This window comes from Catharus ustulatus, chromosome 2 (genome assembly GCF_009819885.2).
Source record: "Catharus ustulatus isolate bCatUst1 chromosome 2, bCatUst1.pri.v2, whole genome shotgun sequence".
Lineage (NCBI taxonomy): Eukaryota > Metazoa > Chordata > Aves > Passeriformes > Turdidae > Catharus > Catharus ustulatus.
The window spans coordinates 106,942,216-106,961,723 of NC_046222.1; the positions used below are offsets into that span (position 1 = coordinate 106,942,216).

General features: G+C 42.7%; 1 protein-coding gene across 6 annotated transcripts in view; it reads left to right on the top strand.

The window, feature by feature from the left end:
* GLRA2 (glycine receptor alpha 2) overlaps positions 1 to 6,076 on the top strand; it is a 122,190-nt gene extending 116,114 nt beyond the window's left edge. For all 6 annotated transcript variants that reach the window (XM_033051228.1, XM_033051232.1, XM_033051229.1 and 3 more), the window contains one exon: positions 4,552 to 6,076. In XM_033051228.1, coding sequence (XP_032907119.1) covers positions 4,552 to 4,830 — 279 coding nt within the window. In that variant the 3' untranslated portion in view covers positions 4,831 to 6,076. The remainder of the gene's footprint in view (positions 1 to 4,551) is intronic.
* The last annotated feature ends 13,432 nt before the right edge of the window (positions 6,077 to 19,508 follow it).

The following is a 19,508-nucleotide window of genomic DNA, read 5'->3' on the forward strand; positions in this document are numbered from 1 at the left end:
AATCACTGAATTCATAAAGGGTAATTAAAAAATGAGAAAAATATGTAATTCTTGTTTAATCAAAATTTTAAACCAAAAACCTAAGCCTGTTCATTATGACATCATAAGGCAATAGTCACAAACTTAAGCTATTGAAAAAGCATCTATAGAAAGTATTTGCCCAAATCTCAGGAAATATAATTAATTTTCAATGGATAATTCTTCTAAAATACTCAGGGTGTGAACATCTGAAAGAAAACTATCAAAAGAACACTTTCCTCTTGCTATTAATTTCTCTTCTCTTTCTCATCCTAGTTTATACCCTCTGCCCTGTGCCTTAATCAAGGACTGATGGAGTTGGGACTCTATTATGTAACACCTAACTTCACATCCCTTCAGAAAGATAAAGTTAATAAGTTCAATGGCAGTGAATTCTGCCCCTCCAGTTGATGTCCAGTGGCTTCCAGCCATTCTTTGATTTTGGTTTTAAAATCTGTAAACACATAAATAGTCTGGGTTCTATGAAAGTGAAATCCTGTCCAGTTTAAAATGGATATGTTTTAAGCGTAGTCTGATTAAAATAATGATAGAGATGTTCGAAAAGTCATTTGGACTATTTTATCAGTGACTAAGCTAGTGAACAGGTTGAAGACTGTCAATTGATGAGTACCCATGGTAGATATGTCAGAGTATATGAACTGAATATGACCCTGAGAATGGAGAGTCACTCTGCAACCTCACCAGGAGGTACCCAAGGTAAGCTGTGCAGGATTTCACCAACCAGGGGAAAACATATCCATTACTTAAGGGAAAGTGTTGTAACCCTGTACCCTGATGCTTTAAGAATGGTATGTCCCTTTAACCCTGTAACCCCTGCAAAATCTATGGACTGACCCTCTGAACGGGATTGGTAAGAAGCCAAGATTATCCCCTCCCCTTTTCCTGACGCTAGAAAAACCCCCAAACCCCTTATCTCCCTCCCTTTTTCTCCTGCTCTGCCCTCATGGAAGCCTAAGAATTAAACTGCTGAGATTAAGAGCCTCTAATATCTCATCTGTTCTACATGATAGCACCCCAGGCCAGCTCTGCAGAGTATTTGAGGAGCGGGGCAAGGCCAGGGTGTTGTATCAGGAAAGCACTTAAGGTCTGTTCTTCATCTCGCATTTTGAATTATAATTTTACAAATGGTTCTTTATCAAAGGGTATAAACTTGTTTTTCTTTTTCTGTGACTATTTCCCCAAGTCCTTTATATGTAACAGGATGCTGGAAGATTATCTGAAATGTCAAATTGTAGTTTTGTCATAAGGTTATGGTGGTTTAGAGACAGATTTTTTTAACTACATCCATAATGCTAAAGTAAATCAGATCGGGGATTTTACTGTTCCTGAGGCCAGATATCAGCACATGGCTCACGATGGCAGTGTGTGGCATCAGTCCCCAGTGGAGCAGATTTGTCTGAGAGAAAGCTTTTTGGTATGATCCACCCCAGAGTGAGCTAACCCACAAGCAGCACGGACAATGAGCTTCCAGAACTTGGGCTGATTCCCCAGCTCCCCTCAGCAGCGTGGAGGAAGCCTTTCTGTCCCCTCTGCTTCATTTTAGGTGGAACCAATTTAGGGCCTCAGAGGGCCAAAAGGACACAAGCCCACTTCTGCAGTCTCATGGCAAAAGTATCCTCTTAGCACAGATACATGGGTCTTGGTATCTCCAGGGTTTCATTGTCAACTTTCAACACTATTGCCCGGTTTTGTTGGAAAGGGCAGACATCACACCACCCTGAGGTCTTTCAGGTGATTTCTGCTCAGGTAGGAGACTCTGATGGAGTCAGAGTGCAAGCACATGCCAGACTACAAAGCTCCTTTGGCTCCTGGAGGATTTCACTGTTAAAAATCCCATGGTGGTTATGGATCTGTGGTATGTCCAGGACTGGAGGTGGGCCTGTAATGTCTCTGGCTTTCCTTGCTTCTGGTGGCACTTAAATGATCCCAACAGCTACAGCTTGGGTGTCCCTAGTGCTGTGTTTGTGTAATTGCACAATATCAGGCATGGTAACAAGTGGGTATAGCTAGACAATGCTATTCTCCTAATCGATTATTTAGTCTTTGAAAAAGGTTTTTCTGATAAAAGTTAAAAAACCCTACATAAACACACTTTTATTTTTGCAACCAGCAAACAGCTCCATGTTGGGAAAACAATAACAAACCAATCCAGAGATTTATTAGGCAGAAGGAGATTCAAATCTGTTCAAGCAGAGAGGACATGTATGAGCATGTATCACTCATGCCCCAGGTGGATGCTTTACCTCTTGTACCCAGGGTAAATCTCATCTGCTGAATAAAAAACTAACATGGGGACTGGACATGCTTTCCTCTGGCTTTTGTGAGAAAGAAGTGGCACAGGGAACTACAGTCTAGGTGGGAAAAGCAGGGCTCTAATCCCATCGAGAATAAGTGTCTCCTTACAGTTAAGGGTCAGGTGCTGAATACCTAAAAGAATTTAATTTAAACATCTCTGTCCCCCATCTCAGATAGTTTCCCACTCAAGTTGCTACAGCGTAAGCTCAAAAGGAAGGCTGTGACATTGAAGATGAATTGCTCAGCCCATGTGACAAAGCTGTGATCCACCAGGGCACAGTGGAAGTCAGGACTCTCCAAGCTTGCGTTGAGCTCAGTACTTTTTATTCTTCCCACAGATCTCTCAGGAGCAACAGAAATTAAATTTTTTAAAAATGAATGAAGTACATATGGCAACACAGCTGCTGAAAATCTGTTACCCTTTTTAATCACCTCTCATGTCCTGGGCATGCATTTTATCCTTCAAACTCAGTAAAATGAAAAACACAGAGAGGAACACATCTCCCTGTATTATTGGGGGACTTGGTAGTGTTATTAAGTCATTAAGCCATGCAAGAGAAGCCTTTCCTAATGAGGCTATCCAGAACTTAGGTCTCAGTGGGTTCATCTTAAAATACTTTACCTACCTATAATCACTAGGACAAGCAGAGTTTACACAGAGGTACTGTAAACTGCAAATAAAATTGAAAAAGGGGAGGACCATCCTTCGTTTTTTTAATGATGGTAAACTTTTGAAATGAAAAGGTTGTGAGCCCTGGATAAGTGCTCAAACAGCCTTGCAATGATGCAATTTTCCACCTGTGTGTGGATACACTGTAGAATAAACCTTCATGCTGAAGTGACAGGGTCTCCAAAACACTGTTTACTGCCTACCCTTCTTCCATAAGCATTCAATGCCATAAGCAGTCAGAGTGACTATTTCTCATTTGGTAGCCTTGAATCACACTACTGGTTATTCACCCTTGTGTGTCAGCTCCAAGGTAAGGAGAGCAGGTTGGGTGATATATTCAATTCCAGTCCTGGAGCTATGGAGAGAGAAAAATGCTGCTATTGAAAGAGGTTCTTCTGTGAAGGGGCAGTGATTTACATCCTGAATAGGTGCAAATTATCCTCCCTTTCCACCCCCAAGTTCAACCTATATACTCATTATTCAATATCTTGCTGCTGTGATGCTTTTTTTTTCTTGCAGTTTTTGATTTTCTGTTATGTTCAGAAGGCTGTGGTTTGGTAAGAGATATGAGGGAGTGTTTCCAGTGAGGGATTGGGCTCGTTATCAGCCCAAGAAGTGGTCATTTTCAGTCAACAGTGAATCATCTGTCGGTCAAAGAAAAGGTCTTTAACTAGAACAAGCTCCCGAACTTACAATTTATCCCTGCTGGAATGAAAAAGAATAGAGCTGCTTTGTCTGTTGGTTTTGAATCCTTCATGGAGAGCTGCCAGCGACTGTTAACTTGTGTATTATTGTTCTATCAGACAGGAGAAACATGAGGGAGAATTTACCAGCACAGTCACAAGCCTTTCATCACACAGTTATTATAGTGATAAAGTTCAGTGGTAGTTACTCACCTCTCCAAAAACAAGTATCACCCACTCAGACAAGAGAGAATGGATTTCTGCAGGGTGATGCTACATTACCTCGTGGTACTGCACCTGACTGCCAGCTACCACTAAATCCAAGTGCCCAGTGCACTTTGAAGCACTGATTGCCAGAGCATTCCTGTGAGCAAGGAGGGACCATGATCTGCCCCTGTTTTGTAGGCTTGAGGTGGAGCTGTAAGGCTGCTGTGAGATCGAGCAATGGAAACACAGTGACATGAACTTGGGCCCCTGGATCTCTGGATCGTTCCATTCAGCCTGGCTGGAGCAGTCTGCTGCCAACATGGCTGTGTTTCCTCCCCAGATAGCTCAAGGAGAGCAATACAAACCTGGGGAGTCAAATCTCTTCCCTGGAGGGCTGGGGTACAGCTTGCTGCTCAGGGCACTTGATTTAGACATAGCTAGAAAAATTAAAGCTCAGATTCACAAACACTGGAAGTCACCTGATTTCCACATATTTTTACGTGGGTTTTAACTTCTCATTTGTCTTTAAAATCTGGATTTTGCGTAACCAGGTAATTTGCTGAGGTGCTTTGGAGGGGGGCACCTCAACTACTCAACTACATGGCATGCTCAATAGACTGGTGATTGTGTGTCTTATTTGTCCTCTTTGTCCTCCAGGAAGACGAAGTTGCTCGTGACAGTCGATTCAATTTCAGTGGCTATGGCATGGGCCACTGCCTGCAAGTCAAAGATGGCACAGCAGTCAAGGCTACGCCACCCAACCCGCCTCCAGCACCGCCAAAGGATTCGGATTCCATCAAAAAGAAGTTTGTTGACCGAGCAAAAAGGATTGATACAATATCCCGTGCTGCGTTCCCACTCGCCTTCCTCATTTTCAACATCTTTTACTGGATTACATACAAAATTATACGGCATGAGGACATTCACAAGAAATAGGCAACTCTGGTTCGCCAGGACTTCTTAGCCAAAGTGATCCACATGTAAATAAACAGTGAAATGTCTTTCTGTCATATGGACTAAGGATTTCTTCCCCACTCCCCCAGAACACTGGAGAAAAAATTAGCAAGGAGGAAAAGAAGTGTAGAAGGAAAAGCGATACCATGACAAAATCTGCTGTGATACCAGTAAAGAGGCTTCCCCTATGTACTCCTAGTGTGTTCTTCCAGATTCAGCATTGATCAGACATCTACAATTGGGGCCAAATTTGACCCAGCTTTATCACCAAGATATTACCTTTCAGAACAAAAGAGAATCAGAAAACAAACAATTCTCCTAAAGCATCTATCAAGAGACTGTGGTGGCTACAGTACAGTGAGTTATAAGAGGACCAAAATTTTTCAGGATAATGTTGCCTTTCTATTTGAAACAAGTCTACTGAGCTACATTCCATGACCATGTCTGTAGGTAGTGGTTTCACCAAGGAGTCCTTTTGTGGGTTGTAAATTATTTCTACTGATAGGGGAGAGGGAAAAAAAAAGAAAAAAAAGTTTATACTTTGCTATCCTTGTGGGTGTGCATTTTAATATTATCTTGCTTTACTAGAATTGTAATTTTGGGGTCGAACTTGTGTGTCATGTGATTTATTTGATAGTTGACACTCCAAAATCAGTGAAACTGCCCAGTTTATTTCTGTTGGAAGACAGTGCACTTACTTTATTTTATTTCTGCTGATTTTACATGCAACTTGAGGTGCCAAACTGTATTTTACCTATTGTGCTACCCTGTACCACACTACTTGGTAAGAACTTGTTTCCTCAAAGGTGTAGCTCAGTTTAGCATTGAGTTTCTATTATCGCTGTCATTGTAGCTGCAGTCAATAGCTCTATAGGTAAACACAACTTGTTTACAGACCTCTAATTTATATCTTTACTCAAAGTGGCTATCATTTTAAATATCATTAATTAACCTAAGAATTTTAAAACTGTACTGTGATTTTCAGAACCTGTTACCTTTTGGTGCCGGATCTGCGTTATTCAAATCCTTGCTACATGTTTTAAAGTAGAAAATTAAAAAAAAAATTTAAAAAAAAAAAGAAGAAAAAAAAGATGGTATTTTTGCTTACATGGAAGAAGACAACCTGTAACATAAGATGAGTAAAACATTAAAATTTTACACTTGCTGTAAAAGGATTTATTAAAAAAAGGTATTTGTTCAATTTCAATAAAGCTAAATGTGGTACTAAGATTTCTTCACTCTTTTCTTCATTTGCAGCAGTAGCAGCAGCAGCAGGGTTGTTCGTGCCACAGCCCAGCTCTTTCACTGCTCTGTCAGCAGAAAGAGGGTGAAAAGCAGCCTTCTGCTGACATGACTTAGCACGCCAAATTTTTCTATCTATCCTGCAGCAAAGGGACTATTGCAGCCCCTGGGAGTACATCCAGGACTGTCAGAAGTGTGTCTGGGATCTGATGGGAGCATTTGTAGAACATTTGTATGTGCTGAGCCAGGCCTGGGGAAGGAGAGATGCTGCTCCCCTCTCACACCATCCCTGCACAGCAAGAAATACAGCCCAGCTTCCCATGTGCTGTGCCTGGCTGGGGAGTGTCCTGAACCTTCTTCACCACTTTGGTGAGCTGAAGGACATGCTGAGATGGCCTCTTGTAGGCATGGGAATGACCAATAGTTTAAAAGCAAATTAAAAACTGAATTCAGTTTTCTGCCCTTCCCTTGTGGGGCCCAAACACACACACTGTAGCTGCCCAATACAGACATTTTTTCTCACTGCCCTACTGAGATGTGCTGCTGAGACATACTGAACCTTCAGCACCTCTCACTCTGCTTTTGCTGCTGGACCAACTGCTGCTGAGAGAATACAGGTTCCACAGCCTGTCTAAGCCTGTATTTACGTGTTTATGTGCCTGTCTGTGTTCCTGTATCTCCCCACATGGCTGCCTGTGGAACCAGGCTTTGTTCCTCTCCAGAACAGGGGAGGGAATCTGGAGGTTGTGACAACTCTGATTCCTGAACAATAAATTGGTGACAAAAAGCCAGTCATGCATTTCATCTTCCCGTACCCTCCTCAGCTTTGCAGAGTCTGCTGTTGCTTACACCTCTGGTGGAACTGGCACCATCACCTCTGCCTTGGGGTTGAGACTGCGGATCCAGATGTGACTGACAGCCCCAAGAAGGGTAACAAGCGAGAACTCAAAACAACTCTCCAAACTATTCTGCTTTGAAAAACAAGCTTTTGATGCAAATTCAAGTATCATAGTATTTGCAATTCTTATAGTATCAGATTTTCTTTTATTCCTTTTTGAAGTGGAACGGTGTTTGATTACAGCTAATGTAGTAGAAGAAAACCCCAGCACAATCCTAGTACCACGAACTGCAGCAGGGTGAGGGCAGCCAGCTTTAAACCATGTTTGTCTGGGAAGTTAGGAGCCTTCACTGGTACATAAACATTCAGACCTCACTTATACCAACCCCTTGTTCCAAAAACATGATCGTGTTCAAATGAAGGTGTCATGCTAGCATTAATCAGGACTAATCCTCAGTGCCAGATGTGTTGCAGAGATTCTCATCAATGTCAGAGCCTACTGCTCACAGCTGCCCCAAATGACTGCAGACCACTGCAATGGGAATGCAAACCTACTCTCAGCTGATGGATATCTTTATGCTCCTTTCTGTGGTGAAGCTCATGTGCCTCCAACTCCCACACCACAAATTCAACTGCACTCTTTGCAGTGCTTGGCTATTAGCATTTATTAAATAGTTCACTAAAATATCTTGCTGATCAGAACTGAGGTTTGCTGAGAGTATCCATGGGAAGATTGCTCTGCTGTTGCCTTCTATATAAACTTTGGTCCAGTCATGAACATAATCTGTGCACAAAATCTGAATAGGTCTCTCTCTCTCTTTTGAAGACAGAATTTATGGCTACATGACAATTAGTTAATTAGTCATGAATATTGAAATTATCTAACTAAATTTTAGAAACAAACAATGTATGCAAATGGACAAGGCCCCCAAAGCATGACAATTAGGAATGGCCACATGATACAGAAAAGTTGCCACCTGCTGGCTAGTGGTCTGTGAGCCTCTGACAGAGAAAGAGTTTGATACTGGCCATCTCTTAAAGAACCTTCTCTCAAAGAACATGGCTGGCACCAGAAACTGGTTGAGAAACAGCCTGCAGATAAAACATCACTTAACAAGGATAGCAGGACACAACTTTCTAAACAAATTCTCAGTAGGTCCAACAGAGAAAAAAGACTCAAAAATTATCACTTTGAATGCTGGGAAGCAGCAGAATTAAATAGTGAATCAGTTTTATTTCAAGACACCATAGCAAGAGAAAAAAGAATGGCTTAGAAAATAACTTCCAGACAAATAGCCTTTATGAAGCAGGAGACACATCAGGATGGAAGGAAAGAAACCCAGGCTTAATTCTGAAGAGGTTTCACATGTATCAGAAAGCCTGCATGCTACAATTCTAGCTGGTAAATTAAAACAAAAAAATAAAACTAGGGCATTTAAACTACTTGCATTTAGTTATAAGACAACTATGACGACTTCTAACTTACCAAGAAAGCTTAAAAAACTTTAAGCGTGTATTTAAAGGATGCAACATCAGGTCGGGTCATTGGCATCCTGTTGTTACAGGCTAGCCTGAGTGATTTGGTAGTCTAGGGGAAATGTTTAGCCATCTCCACCAGATAGATGCTGTCAGGTACTGTGATAAAGCCTGACTGATAAAAGAGATCTTTAAAAAAAACCCTTATTACATCAGGAGGAAAGTGAAAAATAAAAAGAAACAAGTGCAATATGAAATGAGAGATCTCTGTTACTCTTTCCTGGTTTTTTTCTCTCCTTATTCTTTCAGTGGCAGAGCCATCATTTGTAACATACAGAATCAAATGTGCTGTAGAAATAGAGGCTTTTGGAGTATCCAATATGAGACATCAGCAATTAATAACTGCTGGAGGACAACTCCATTTAGGATATGCAATGACTCTGGGGTCAGATTTTTTCATGTGCTGCAGAGGTGAGGAGTAAGAGTGAACCTCCTCCACAGACACTGAGATTTTCTCACTTTGATTCCTTTTTTTCCCAGCATGAGATGCTGAAAGCAATAGGAAAGAGCTGATGGAAAAATAATGTTTGTCTACTGCAGACTGAACTACTGCAGCTCTTCATCTTTGTACAAACCTACCTGACACAGGTGGCACAGGAGCTGCTGCCCAAACTTACAGACCTTTGTAGCTGATGTCACTGAAAATACTGTGGAAGAATCTGAACTAGCCCTTGAGATTACAGGCATGGGCATTTCCTGGGAAGGGCTTTAATTGAGGTGAATTGGTGTCTTTGCTTCAACTACAAGATTCTCCATCTGCACCTGGAAGTCACATTGTATGAACTTATTCAAAAGATCTGACTCAGCCCAATAGTGACATTTCTGTATTTAGAAATATATTTCTAAACACATGAAGAAATATATTTATATTTAAATAGATTATATTTTATTTATATTTATATTTACATTTAATATAAAGTGTGGCTATAAAAGTATATGCACAACTTTCTTTTTCATTTAAAATTAGAACACAGAAACAAAGAAACAAACTTTTGTACAAAGATCAGCTTTATATTACACCAAGTAATATGCAAATAATTTAATTTAATATATTAATTTTCATTCGCTATAATGTAGTATCTGTGGAAAATTATCTTCTGCCAGACTTTTAAAGTAATTTATTCTAATGATTTTTGGCATAGAAGTTTGTGTCTTACAATGTTTTGGAAAACTAGAAAACTAAAACCAAGGCTGCCTGAAGAAACTTCTACCTGTGAAAATACTCTAAGCAAGAACAGTAGAGAATAGCAGAGCTCCTGATCACGTTTTACTTGTACTAAAAATGGGATTTTACTAGGACAAATTACAGTAGTTTCACGAATACAAGCCGCACGGAGTATAAGCCGCACTTCCGGTGCGTTGACAATGTTGCTGTCTTTGTCAATAGATAAGCCGCACCCCGAATATTAGCCGCACTTTCGTTTATAGCGAGAATCCACACGCAGCTTTCACAAATTGGCCAATTAGTAACAGGATCGCGGCATAGCGGGGTTTACTGGCTCGGGGTGGGGCCAGGCAGGCTCAGCGCGCTCATGGTTGCTGACGGGGCCAGGTGGCCCAGCTGGGCGCTACGGCTCGGCGGGGCTGGCCGGGTGGTGCTGCTGCCGCCGCCGGGCTCGCTGTCCCCCCTTTCCTGTCAGCACCGCCCCGCGCCCCGTTTGCTCGCCAAGCCGGCAGGGCTGCTGCCACCGCCAGGCACGCCGGCCGCCCCGCGCCGCGTTTGCTCGCCCTGCCAGTGGGGCGGCCGCCGCCAGGCTCACCGGCCGCCCCCTCTCGTCTGCACCGCCGCCGCGTTTCCTCGCCCTGACCGGCACTGCAGGCCCCCGCACCGCCGGGCTCCCCCACGCTGCTGGCCCCGATTCTGCTGGGCTTCCCCCGCTGCCAGGCAGCCCCACCCGCCGGGCTTCCTGCTTCTGCCATGCTCCCCTGCACTGCTAGCCCCAGTTCTCCCAGGCTCCCCCGCCCTGCTGGCCCGGGCTCTGCCGCCCCCCTGCCCCGCCCTGCTGGCTCAGGCTCTGCCGCCCGCCCCCCGCACTGCTGGCCCCGCCTCTGCCAGGCTTTCCCACCTCAGCCGGGGCCGGCCGGGCTCCAGCTTGGCTTGGGGCTGCCGCGGGCTCTCACTTCTGTGTTGGCAGCTTTTAGAATATTGTTCATATATTAGCCGCCCCCGAATATTAGCCGCACTTCCGGGTTTCCACCAAAATTTTGGTCAAATTGGTGCGGCTTGTATTCGTGAAATTACTGTATATAATGTCCTCTGTAGTCATCTGAACAGCTGTACAGCTGATTCAAAACCAGCTTCTTCAGATGATTGCAAGGCTTGAATCTGACGTCCAGCAGAGTGGGCTCCTGTTGTGGAGATGGTGGACAGTGTGCACCACGCCAGGAAGATGGCAGCTGGCTGCACCCCTCCTTTTTCCACAGGAAAAACAAGATCCCTGAGAATGTACACAGGAAGTATATTCCATAGCAGTGCTTAATGAAAATGCTTTAGAGCTGTTGAAAGACTCACAGATCTCCACTTTACCTTTGCTTTGGCACTAATCTGTTTTCCCTAAGGTGATGAAGAGTGATGTCCTTGACATCATAGGGTCAGCCTCGTGGTTGGACATGTTTGGAAATCACATGTTTATCACTTGGCTTCTGGAGAATGCCTTCCCTGTTTTCTCTTTAATACCAAAAGAGAAAAGAGCTATGCCAATGTATGAAACATTGTGGAACCAGAGAGAACCTTTAGCAGGGTTTTCCGGTGAGAAAATGAGAGCACTAATGAATTGATTCACACTGGAGACACTACCTCCTCCCCTCTCTGCATTGCCAGGCAGACATGTCATGAAAAGGCATGAGAGTCTGGCAGTGAACAAGCTGCCAATGTGTGGCTGAAGTTTTCCTCTTAGCCACTGCTTGGAGTTCAAAAGGGCTGCATGTATGGCTGCATTTGGGGGGGACCAAGGAGAGCAGCATGGACAAATGCCTATGATGAGCTAATTAACCTTTAGAAAAGGAGAGTGAGCGCATTTTTCCTGTAATAAGCTAATGAGCTCTATCCTCAGGGAGAGATGAGGGACATAATCAATGAGGCTCCTCACAGGGATCTTCCAAAGATGCTCTTCAGAGGAGGGGTGAAGAGCAGGGCTGTCACTGAGTCATTAGCTTAAAAAGCAAGAGCTGAAAGAGCAGTTTGCTGCAGGAAAATTGGGTTCCCCTTCCACATGTACTACATTACATCTAATAGGGCTTTGAAAGCATGTTTTCTGCTTGGGAGAGTATCACGATTTTCCACTAATTCATGAAAGAAGCAAAGCTAAAAAAAGAAAAAGGATCTTTTTCCTGACAATTTTTCCTTCTAATAGCTCAAGTCAAAACCAAGAGAAACTTTTATGCTGACCTCGCTTGTAAGTCAAGCTGTTACAGGTTGGTGGTGAAAGTTTCAATATGGGCAGGGTCTCAGCTTCTATCTCAGCTGTCTGCTGTTATGGCACATTTGCTTCTCACTTTGGAGCCCCATGATTTTTTTCCTTGAATTACCACAATGAGAGGTTTTATCACTGACCCTTCTGGTGTTGCAAGTGCACTAAATGAGGTCAAAACTGAAGAACTTGCTAAAGAACATTTAGAATTTCAATGAAATTTTCCTCTCATCAGAATCTGTGTGTATAATAGTCTTTTAAAGGCCTTTTCAAAAGGACACTGGCAGAGGCTAAAGAGCATTTTAATGTTTCCTTTGATTTATTAACACTAGCTCAGGTTTTAATTTGCAGAAAAGAAGTGCTCCATTAATACCCACAGTAACGTCTCCCATTAAACATGCTAGGTGTGACCTAATCTATTTTTAAAGGAACTAATTCCATGCGTTGGTTGACTTGTTCCAAGCATCGCCAAGGCTGAAAATATAAGCTCTGTTCCTGACACGCAGCAAGGTTTCCTTGAACAGCTGCACTGTTATTCTCTGTGTAGTTTTCTGCAGTAATATCAGTGGGCAGGACTTGTTTTATGGCACTAAGGAAACAAAGGAGGATATTTTATCATAAGGGAAATTTGCATATTTGCTGCTATAATAGCAGAGAGAATTTCACTGGAAATTGATAGCTTCTGCAAATTGCAAAGCTTGTATTGCATTTGTGCACACACACACTCACTCCTTTCACTTTGCTTCCCTCAGTCTTGTTGCAGTATTTCCTTGGCTGATGTCCCTGAAATTTTCATCTGCTACACAGTGCTAGCTAGTGGGGTAGCACAGTTAAATATCTACCTTCTTTTTCTCTGACCTAGATATGGAAAAGGTCCAATAGTTATCTTTAGCCTGATTAATTTAAGTCTGATCTGCTAATATGCTGCCATGGATTAAATATATGTATGTCATCTGAAATAGCTGAGGCACAGCTCAGACACCCTGTAAATGGCAGTGCAGGGATGTACCTGCAGTGGGTTTTGCTAAGCAGGCACTCTGCCCAGTGCTCTCTGATGAGCTTTCTGGGTCACATCTGAAGACTTCAGCAGCAAATGTGATTGTGGTTGCTACTGATGGACATCTTTCCTGCAACTTAAAATTCGAGCTGATCTTAATAAATCACAAGGGAAACCTTTACTGAAAAGGGAGGATTCTTTAACCTCTCCCCCTGCATGGTGCTAGCACAAAGCCACAACAATGCAGGACACCAGCAGCCCCCTTTGCAGCTGGGGAGGGTCTCCATGCACTGGTGCCTAGGGAAGCAATCCCAAGCTCCCAGACATCCCACAGGGCACAGAGGGGCTGCCTTGCAGCAACACACAGGGCAGGGCACATCCAGACTACCCTATCAGCAAAGTTCATCCTTGGAGCAGCTCAAGACGAGGCTACTTTACAAATGCTTTACTCTCCTCATCACAGCTTGATCAAATTCTTTCCAAGGTTGCCCAAGCCCTGTTGTTCACACTTCACATCTCACCTCTGGCCACTCCCTGGGGTCTTCTAACTGCCCTCCCTTTTCACTAGCTATTCTCCCTTCAGGAGAAGAAGAAATGAGCCAGGTCCTCTGTAAAATAATGATTTTTTTTTATTTGATGGAGAAAGAAACCCACTTGTCAACTCCAAGCTACCCAGAAAGCTGCTCCCCAGCTCAGCCACACGTGCTTGAGAGGTTCCCTATGAGATGATGAAAGGGCAAGAGGGTGCAGAACTGTGTGTGAGGGGAAAAAATTAAAAAATAAAATTTTTTAAAAAGTGTAATTGGAAAGCAAAGGGGAGCAGGTTTAGGAGATGTCTGAATGAAGAACAGACACTTCAAGAAAGTCCTAACAGCAAAAGGAGAGCTGAAAACAGAGACAAAGGATCCCTTTGCTCATTTCAGTGGTGATATGAGTAAGACAAGCAGATCTCCACCTCTCCAAGGATATTGTCACCAATTGCTGTTTTTAATGAAAATGGCCTGGCAGATCCCCAATATCAGCTACTCTCTCAGAGGGGCTTTTCTATTATTAGGACAGTCAGCTGGGAGAATGGCCAAGGTTTATATTATCTCCATTACCAGCTAGCTTTAATGGTACTGGAGAGCATCTTTGATTTGTGGAAGTACAACTGCAGCCTTTGGACACTATTCCCAATATTCCTCTCTTTCAAGAAGGTCAGCACTGGCCCCTCAAAAAAAAATTAAAATTCTAGGCTGAAATAATGAAAAATCAAGGTGTGGATGACCTTAAGGACTGCAAGATCTACTTTGGCCTCAAAGGGACTGGCTGAAGATGGAATAATGGGTGCATGCACCCTGGAACTTCCTCTTAGTCCTGCTCTGTCTCATAGCAAACTTCTTGTCATGCACAGCATTTTATCACTTATATGTCCTCATGAGAAAAAAAATCAGTTTCTCCCCACAAAAAGTTGCATCATCCCTACTAACTTATCCTGTCTCATGGGGGTTTACAAAAGAAATTGCTAAATTTTAAAACTACAAATTCATTCAGCAAAGAACGGGTTTGCCACAGAAAGCACCATTCAGCTTTTTGGTGTGGAATATACAGGTGTTTATCCAAGCTATAGAGCATACTTGGTTGAAGAGGTCCTGAAACCCCATTGTTCCTGCTAATTCCTGTAGAATTGTTATTTTCTAAAGTACTGTATCTCTGTTCCAGAGTAGTGGCTTACTGGGAGATTTTTTTTTCTCTTTTTTAATTATATGTTTCCAATTATGATCACTGAGCTTCAAGGACAAAGGATTTTTTTATTATTACGCTTTTCATGCATCATTGGAGCACCTAAAGAGCTTCCAACAGATTCAGAAAATCAGGCTGCCTGTAGTGAATGAATTCTTCAAAAACAGTGATATTATTAGCTCTTCTGTGTCATTGAACAGACAACCGAAATGCTAAAACCAGAAATTTCATTAAAGATTAAAGAAATATCATTTCACGTTTCACCTGCTGCATTAATATCAAATATGAATTCTATCTTTCATGACAGAACTGAAGTGCAGTGTAAAATTTCAGATATACCATTATTTAATTTCATTCAGAGAAAGCAAAAAAATGTTCAAAATCCTTGAAGAGCTGTGTTGGAGCACGACAATTTGGCTTTGTCTGACCATTTAAAGTCACTAAAGAATATCTTGGCCTTGTGATTTTTCAATAGCTCCTGTTCTTCATGCACCACTTGAAATATGTTAATGGAGACATAACTTGCAGGAAATGCCAAGCACTTATTCTCGAAGTGTAAGGCCTCTAAAGACTTCTCTGTTGGAATACCCAAGAAGTGAGGCACTCAAAATCATTAAGTGCTTTTGGAAATCTCAGTCTTAAATGTTATGATCAAACTTCTTTTGCCTGGAGTTTTTCCTGGTCACTTGCTTGCAGTTCCATCTTTTTCTTTCTTCTCACAAGAGTAGTTTCTTAGCAGACTCCTTCCTGGCCTTTTCACCAGAAGCCAAAACCCCTGAGGACATGGTGAGTTGTATTTTATATCTCTGCAGTATTGTAGAAGCTGCCTCAACAGGAAAAAGAAAAACTGGTAAAGGTGCCTGTCAGACATTTTTCTAAGAGCAGCATCCTAGCAAAAAGGCAAGTTCAGGAGGTCATTCCACCATGTTAGCATTCCCTATATACCTTATAGCAGAAGATTTAAAAAGGACACCAATATCTTCCCAGACAACACATACCATTATTTCTGAATAATTTTCAGCAGAGGCTTTCAGAAGACAATCACTATTCAAAAGATTAACTCTCCCACAAGCAGAGTGTAGATCTCAGTTTTGTCCCCTTCCTGGAACTATCTGTGTGTGTATATATATATTTGTGACATCAGTTCCATTGTCCTCTAGCAGGAGCCATGGGGTGCTCTCGCACAATTCTCCATGTCACCATTTTGTGCACTTTCCCTGTGTTTTGGATCCCTGCTTTTTTCAGTGGCACATCCTGGTGTCAGCATGGGGCAGGTCATGGGGCTTTGCACAGTAGAGAGGATGAGCCCCTCTGGGGAAAAAGGAACGTCCTGAGAGCACCATCATGCTTTTGAAATGACTGAGGTTTCTGCAGCACGCCTCTGGAAATCAGCACAGGCAGGGTTCCTCAGCCAGCTTTTCCCTGCAGATATCCTTGTCCTGGCTATGGCAGAACTGTGCAGCTTTCCTCTCCATGTGCAAGACATTGAGTCTCTATTTTAAGAAAAGAACAGCACTAATAAATAAAATGGAAAAATGGGTAAAAGCATGCATTTTTATGAAGCTACAGCCCCAGGGCAGCTTTACAGAGACTGAATCTCTGGAGTGCCAGGAGTGGTTTTTAATCTCCACTGTGCTTTGGGAAGTGGCTGCCAACCTGTGGCTGTATAGGACCTGACAGGTCTGCTCCTGCTTCTCCTCACCACCCTGGCCCAGAGCACATCAGACACCATTGTGCTCAGATAGCTGGGTATGGGTCAGACACCACAGTGCTCAGATAGCTGAGCATGGGTCAGATATTAACATCCCCCTTTTGCTCCAGCCTTCCCTGGTACAGGGTAGGGCTGAGCTCATGGGTGCTGCCCCTTATTTAGTTTCTGCTTTCCTTCACAAGGTGGGTGCACAGCCAGCCTGGGCACAGCACTCCCCCTGTCCCTCCCCAGGCTGGGCAGCCCAGGGGCAGGGCAGCTGGCCCGAGGTGCTCCCAGCTGCCCTGGACACATGGCTCACAGTCGCCAGGCAGCTCAGGCAGCACTGCCAAACCCGCAGTGACAGGTTATTGGGCTCCTACAAACATTAATGCGATGTTTACTGCTCACACTGAAGTGCCACATGGGCTGCAAGCTGTTTGCTCTTGGCTGAGAGCTCGGAGGGAGACAGCCCCAGCTGCTGGGTGAGCAGGGACTTCTTCCCCAGCTGCCGAGCAAGCAGGACAAGAGCATGTTTGTTTTTGTTTGTAGAAAACTCCTGGCAGGGACGCATCAACTTTATTTCAGCTTCTCACAGAAATCTCTTTCCTCTAGGTATTACATGAGGCAAAGCCTTACACATGAAAACACTCTCAAATGTAGAGTGTTGAAAAAAAACCAAGCAGATCCTGGCGCCCTGATGTTGCAAGGAGCACAGGTCTTTTCCCATGATCGATTTTCCCAGTTGATCCTAAGCAGATACAATCATTCCCGGAGCAGCAAATGACCTCCACGACATTTGCTCCCAGTTGGATTCTCCTGGCTAACCTTCAAATCCTTTTACAAAGATTCCTGATATTCTCACTGCCCTGCCAAAAAGATTGCTGGGGATTTGCAAAGGTCTGGTGAGCTGAGCAGACAGAGAAGAGCAAGTGCAGCTGAGTTCCTCGATGGTCCCAACTTACTTCTCAGCCCACTAATTGCTCAGCAGTGCAAACAAGTGGAAATCAAACAACTCCTGTTGGAAACAACTGTAAGCAAACCTAAATGATTTGGGAGAATCCCTTCAGAGCCCCCTGTTTCCCTGAGAGAAAGCAAGCTGAAGAATTGTAATGGAAGGCAAGCTTCCTATTGTCTTTTCTACATTGAGGCTGCCATCATTCAAAACCACAAATTTGAGGTTATCGTCCAGAAATTTTTTCACAATCCCTCAAATAATCTTCTAAATCCTCCTATGAACCTAATATTATCCTTCAAGAATGTATCAGTGAAAAAAAAAATATTGTACTAGCATTGAAATCTTTTAGGACTAATACATTTGACCTTCAGTACCAGTATGGCAGTCATTAAAGAAAACTGAATTCATATTTTGGTAGTCTGAAAAGATTACATTAAAAATTTTGGTTTAAAACTTTTTAACCTGCAAGATTAAGTCACAGGAAACATTATGGATTGGAGCAACCTGCTCAAAATATGTCTCCAAGCAGGCTTAACCTCCCTAATTCAATAATAGTGGCAAGTTCATGCAATTCAATACCGGCACAAACAAATCACAGTAACAGCAGCAGTGCAGACACAGCAGCAATAACCTCTCCAGGCAGCCAGGCTCTCAGTGACTCAGACAGCTTGAAGTTACCAGATCATGGCTTTCAGTGCATTGTTGTCATGATTCCCTGATGATTCCCAGGTGTATAAAGCATCAGGAGGTTGTCTCCTTCTTGGGCAACATGCAGGATCCATTTGAATAATCCCAATTTAAACTGCAATCCTTATTTAGGGCCTCTTCTCGTGTCAGGGCCTGGTATTCTGTCCTTCTCTGCTTCAAAGGTTGGAGGATGGTAGAGGCGCTTCCAGGAGTGTCTCCTTCCCTCCTGAGAAGGCTCCCCTGTCCTGCTGTGGAAATTAATATTTGAGTATAGGGGAAAAGTAAAACAGCCTCTGAGGGTAATAAATAGGTAGTCAGGAAGGAATAATTTATGTATAGGGAATTCATGCATAGACATTCATTTCAGGTCAATACCTAATTGACCTCCTTTTGATTCAAAAAGCATCCACCCTCGTTGGTATTTCAGTGAGATACCATGTTGGAGAGAACCCAGAACCTCCTTTATGCTGGCTGTCCTTTGGAGAATGGCTAGAAGGACAAAGAGGCATTCTGAAATGCTGTTGGGCTTCTTCTTTGGAGCCACTGTCAAAGGACACATTTTCATTATTGATCTAGGAGACTGAATTCTTTCCTTTACCACTTGAATCTGTATAACCCTCTGTAGATCTGGCCAAATTCAACTTTTGTAATTACATTTTCCAAAGCAGAGTAAGCTTAAATCAATAATTAAACAAAAATTAGTTAGCACTTTTGATTTACTTTGCATTTTTTAATGTAGACTTACTGAAAACTGACATAATTTATGGACATCTCCTTCAAGCATGTATGGTCTTAGCTATAATTTAAATTAACTGGAAAAAAAGATTACTTCCGTAAGTTGAATCAATATGTCATGAATTGGCATACAGCTTTAAGCAGGGCAAATAAAATTGGATAGAGTAGTTTTACATCCTAATGTACAAGGTGGTGGCTGTGTTCTCCAAATCTCAACATTGCACCTTCATGAGTGCTCAAGAGTGGAACAAGTCTGGGTAACTCAGTGGGCTGCCTTTATTTTGTGAAAAGAAAAAACATTACCCTGTGGTCTAAGTCTGGGTTGCACTGAGTGACTTTATTTAAAAATCTTATACATGTTTTCTCCCCAGAGAAATATAAAGTTTTCATGGGTTAGGATGCTTTTCTGTTCACAAATGAATATTTTTTTTCCTTCTTTTTTCCCTTTCATATTCAGAGCAAGGTACTTCACAGTAGTTGGCTCTAATGAGCTTGATAAAACAATGGCATAGATTACTCAAATTTTTCACACAGTTGTATCTTAGTGAAAACAAGCACTTAGCCATGCCTGAAGAAATTAAATCATAACTTATCTAATGGATTATCAGTATTTACATTTGTTTTGTTATAAGTGTACTCAGGGACAGTTAAGTGGTGCATGGCCTCTTAATTTAGGCTGCTTCTTACACCTATGATAAAATCCAAGGTGCATACTGTGATCTTTTATGTAGTGGACAGGTATGATAAAAATGCACTGAAACTCAAGATCTGGTAACTTCAAGCTGTCTGAGTCATCTGAGAGCCTGGCTGCCTGGAGAACAGCATGGAGAGATTACTGCTGCTCCATC